The following is a 4,909-nucleotide window of genomic DNA, read 5'->3' on the forward strand; positions in this document are numbered from 1 at the left end:
TATCTTAAATAATGTGAATTTTATTTAGGACAATACATGAGTTGGATGAGAATTTGAATTTTCGATAGAAATACATGTCAATTATTCTCCGAGCTATGCTTATATTCAATATAGTATGTGAATCTATCAGGTATATTCCGGTTAAAAATATGAATTAAAAAAATATGAATTCAATTATGAGTATATAACTAATATCTTTCTTACTTAAATTTGGGTATGTTTATCTATGAAGTTGTAAATAGTAAAGGATTGTTTGGATTGACTAGACACAAAAATATTTTTTTAAAAAATTATTTTTATTTAAACTCTTTTGATAAAAGCCGTTCACAATACATTTTAAATGTGTTTTAAGAGCTATTTTAAGTGGTTGTCAAACACTTTAAATTTTTTCAAAATGACTTATTTTCAAAATCAAACACTTGAAAAGTTAAACCAAACACACATTGACAGTTGTAAATATAAAATATCGAGAGAGAAACTATATTATGAATGAGGAGATAAATATATATTACAAGCATTTTTGAGATGTCATATATCATTAATTTTCTTTCTTTTAACTAACGTTGTCCTTTCAATAAAATTGAGGCTAAATTACGGAAAAAAATACCTTTAAACTTTGTGATTTATTTAAAAATACTTATATTTTTTCAAAAGTTGCAATATCACTTTCGCTTCTCTTAAATATTTTAAATCGAGTAAAAATTCGAAAGAATATTGGACAAAATTGATAGCTGAAACAGTGTAGTATAGTGCCTTAGAATAAAAATCATGACTAGAACACTGTAACAACACTGATTCCAGATATCAATTTCAATCCAAAATTCTAACGAATTTTCGAAGCATTAAATTGCAACTTTGAAAAGAATAAAAGTATTTTCTAAACAAAAGGCAAAGTTTATTTCAGGTATTTTATTTTTCAATTTTTTTTTTTTTTAGTAATTTAGCCTAAAACTAACCAGTAATAATCAAACTACAACGAGAGTTCTTGGAGCATCATCTAGAATGATTTCTTCCTTCATTCTTTTGATGAATTCATCAAACTTTCTATTCAATTCTTCATCACTCAACACTCCACAATTCCCTTCTTCTTCTTCTTCTATGATCTCCTCAACTTCCCCTGTTTCACCTCCAAAAAACATCTCCCCTAACATTTGTGTTTCTTGTTCTTCTTGTTCTTCTTCTTGCAAATTTGGTCTGTTTTCTTGTGGGTCATCTTTCTTTTCTTCAGCAGCTTCAGAGTGAATCAATGGTGGTTTCGGAAGGATGTCGAGGCCGAAGTCAAAGATTCGGAAATTGGGGTCGAAGTTCTTTGGGGAAGAAGACAGAGATTTGAAGAGACCAGAGTAATTTGCGAGGAAAACGAGGAGAGCATTACAGAGGATGAACATGGAGTTCTTGTCTATTGGTTGGTTGAAGAAATGGGAAGGGAAATTGTGGGTAAGATGGAAGGGAAATGGAAGGTTTGTGAAGAAGAAGGAAAACAGAGAGAGTGAAAAAAGTAATTTTGTTACCTTTTTTAGTGTTTGATGAGAAGTGGTTTTGATCTTCTTTTGATCTCCTATGATTGTCTTTTGGTGTTGGAATTGGACTCCAATTTGATCCATGGTTTGATCTGTTTCTTTGTTTTGGGTTAGAAAGATTGAGGATGTTCTGTTTTTTTCTTCCTTTCTTTCTTTTTTTTTCTAATCTTTGGAGGAAGAAGGTGGTGAAGTGTGTATTTTGTTTGGTGAGTAAAAGTGGATATTATGGGAGAAGGGCAAGATGGTGGCTTGCTTTATATAGAGAAAACCTTGAACTTCTGTTGGTTGTTTTGTGTGAATTTACCAAAATACCCTTGTGATTTCGAGATATCTATGTGACCCGTTCTATAATCATTTTATTTTATTCTTTTGAAAATTAAGTTTCTTTTATCTCTTTACGCATTTCTTAAAGAAACACTCGAATATTTAATCCAATTTTAAAAATAAAGTATATATGTTTTAGTTTTTAACATGCCGTTTGGTAACTATTTTATTTTTAAAAATTAAATCTATGAACTCTACTTTGACCTCCAAATTTCTTTATTTGTTATCTACTTTTGACCAATAATTTAAAAAAAAAACGAAGCCAAATTTCGATAACTAACAAAAATAGTTTTCAAATTTGACAAGGAATTTAACCATTGTACTTAAGAAATATGCAAATCATGGTAAGAAATATAGATGAAATAAACTTAATTTTCAAAAACAAAAACTAAAAGCTAAATAGTTATCAAACGATATCTAAATTTTAGATTGGTTTTTGAAAACTTTAATAGTAAGGAAATGATATAACATTGAAATTTATGGATAGAAATAGTGTTTACAAACTTAGTTTTTATCAAAGAAAAATGAAAAACCAAATAACTATAACAGGGACCCTCAATTTTTTATTTTTGATTTTTTTTAAAAAATTGTGTAGTTTTTGTTTGTTTATGATGATCTTCATATTTTTTTTAATGTAACATCAAATTATTAACCAGAAAATACATATAATGAGTTCTTAAAATCTACATTTTTCTCTTTTTTAAAAATATTATTATTTTTTAAGTTTTTGAAATTTGTCAGAAATTTTGACAAGATGGTTTGAAATAAATGATAAAATAGAAACTCATAGGTAAAAATAGTGTTTATTAATTTAATTTTTAAAAATAGAAAAACTAAAGAACTAATGATTATCATAAAACTAAGCATTAATTAGTGAGAGATAAACCCTTAATTACTTTCAAACCGCCAACATTAGGGTTTTGTGATGATTGAGAGTTGCCTTTAAGGAGGGCAATTCAGATGGTTGGTGATTTCTCTCTAACCCCGTAAACTCATTTTCAATTAAAGAGCAATAATACAAAACGAGGATCAGAAATCAGATTTTTAACCACTTAAATCATATAAAATTATTTTTTAAATTGAAGTGGATTAATTAGAACCAGAAATCAAGATTGTGTGATGCAGGACGTGAGAGATGATAACTTATTAGGAGTCTTTCGACTCTCACTATTAAACTACTTTTTTATACTTAATAATATTAAATGAATGAAATCAAGGGCTATAGTACAACTCTTTTTCATCATTCGATATTTTTATATGTGTTGGACTCGTTTATTCTAGAGGTCACCTTCAAATTAAATGGAATGATTTTGAGAGGAGAGAGAGGTGTGTGTGGCTAAAGAGAGAGAAAAGGAGAAATGTGAGTTATTAGTTATAGTTGGTTGGAAACTAATCAATTAGTGATATGAATAGTGGTTGGCTTTGTTGCAAAAAGACTTTAGGTCTAAGCATTTCCCTATGATGAGTAGTCCCTCTCCCCAAAATGTCCAAACTAATTTTTCATAATATTAACTTTGAAAGCTTACTTTAGTAACAATAAGCACTTCTCCTAAATAAAAATCACCTTTTATAATTTATTGCTCCAATTATAATTAAATAATGCATAGAACTAAAACAAAAAAAAAAAAAAGTAAAAAAAGAATTATGTAGAGAAAGGAGAATCAGAAGGGGAGAAGGGAGGAGAGGTCTATAGTTGACAAGTGGCATTTTCTTTTGGGGAGAATTTTGATTTTGACTTTATATTTATCTTCATATTTTATTATTGTTAAAATTGTTTTATTTTTTTTTTAAAGTGATTTTGATCATAAATGTGAAATGGGCTGTGTCAATGTCCTCTTTAGCCTTTAGTGGGAATAACTGGAAGTATGGATCTATTCACCTAACAAACAACAAACACCAAAAGCTTTTTGAAAAGGGAAGGAAAAGAATTTTGATTAGAAAAAAAGTTCTAATTGTCCCACCAAAACTTCTTAATGGGAAAAAAGATAAATATTTTTTCATGCAATATGTTGATGGTTATAATAATTTTACCAAATGGATAGTAGGGATGTATATGGATTAAATTAGACCAATCTGAAAATTCGAGTTGATTGAATTGACTATTTGAATGACCTAAATATGGTCTCCAACACAACCCAACCCAATCTTTAAAATTCAGATCAGGTTGGGTTGAATTATCGGGTTATTTTTTTCTTTTCTTTTTTAGTAGATTTTTTTATTAACTTAAAATACTTAAATTTGTTTATAACACATATTAATAACTAAAATTTCATTAAAACTCAAATGCTAAATGTCAAAATCCAAGATATTTATTACAAGCTTCAAATAAACATCACAACAATATATATAAGTTATAACATATATATTTCAATAATATTAGAAATTCGGATTGGATTGGATCAACCCGATTTTTTTAAAAAATGTAACCCGAGGCTAACCCAACAAAAAAAAAAAAAGATTCAACCCAACCCAATCAAAAGTAAAACTAACCCAACCAACTCTTGAATGTTAACGTTGATTGATTATAACTATACAATATATATATATATATAGAATAGTACAAAATGAGTTGGTAAAAATTTGAATGAGAAATTGGACTACTTATTGGAATGTATTTTCAAGTATTTAATTTAAAAAATAAGTCAATTTTGAAAAAATTAGAATGTGTGGCAGCTACTCAAAATAGTTTTTGAAATATATTTTCAACAATTTTTGTCAAAAGTGTTTAAATAAAAATAATTTTTTTAAAAACTATTTTTTTAAGTCAATCCAAATGGGTTCTTAATAGGGGAGAGAAAACTTTTCCCTAAAAATGAGAAGAAAAAAAGAGAAAATTTTCAAATTCCGCTCCCAAATTTCAGCTTTTTAATGTTTGATTATTTTTTTGATATTTTTTAATTAAAAAATCACTAATAGAGTTAATATGAGCATAGTTCAACTGACATAAAACATGTATCATCAAAAGGCTCGTGATTCGAATCCCTTCCGTCTATCATTAAATTTAGAAAAAAAAAAAATACTAGAGGTCATAAGGGCGAAAATTCAAGTTATAACATTATATTTGA

The 4,909-nt window shown here is 27.6% G+C and overlaps 1 protein-coding gene across 1 annotated transcript; it reads right to left on the reverse strand.

Moving 5' to 3' along the window:
* Positions 1-453: 453 nt before the first annotated feature.
* On the reverse strand, positions 454-1,748 carry LOC120084761 (uncharacterized). Its single transcript, XM_090317386.1, has one exon. The coding sequence runs from the start codon at positions 1,602-1,604 to the stop codon at positions 966-968; it is 639 nt and encodes a 212-aa protein (XP_090173512.1). The 5' UTR covers positions 1,605-1,748; the 3' UTR covers positions 454-965.
* Positions 1,749-4,909: the final 3,161 nt, after the last annotated feature.

This window comes from Benincasa hispida, chromosome 9 (genome assembly GCF_027475165.1).
Source record: "Benincasa hispida cultivar pf3 chromosome 9, pf3_genome.v1.1, whole genome shotgun sequence".
Classification (NCBI taxonomy): domain Eukaryota; kingdom Viridiplantae; phylum Streptophyta; class Magnoliopsida; order Cucurbitales; family Cucurbitaceae; genus Benincasa; species Benincasa hispida.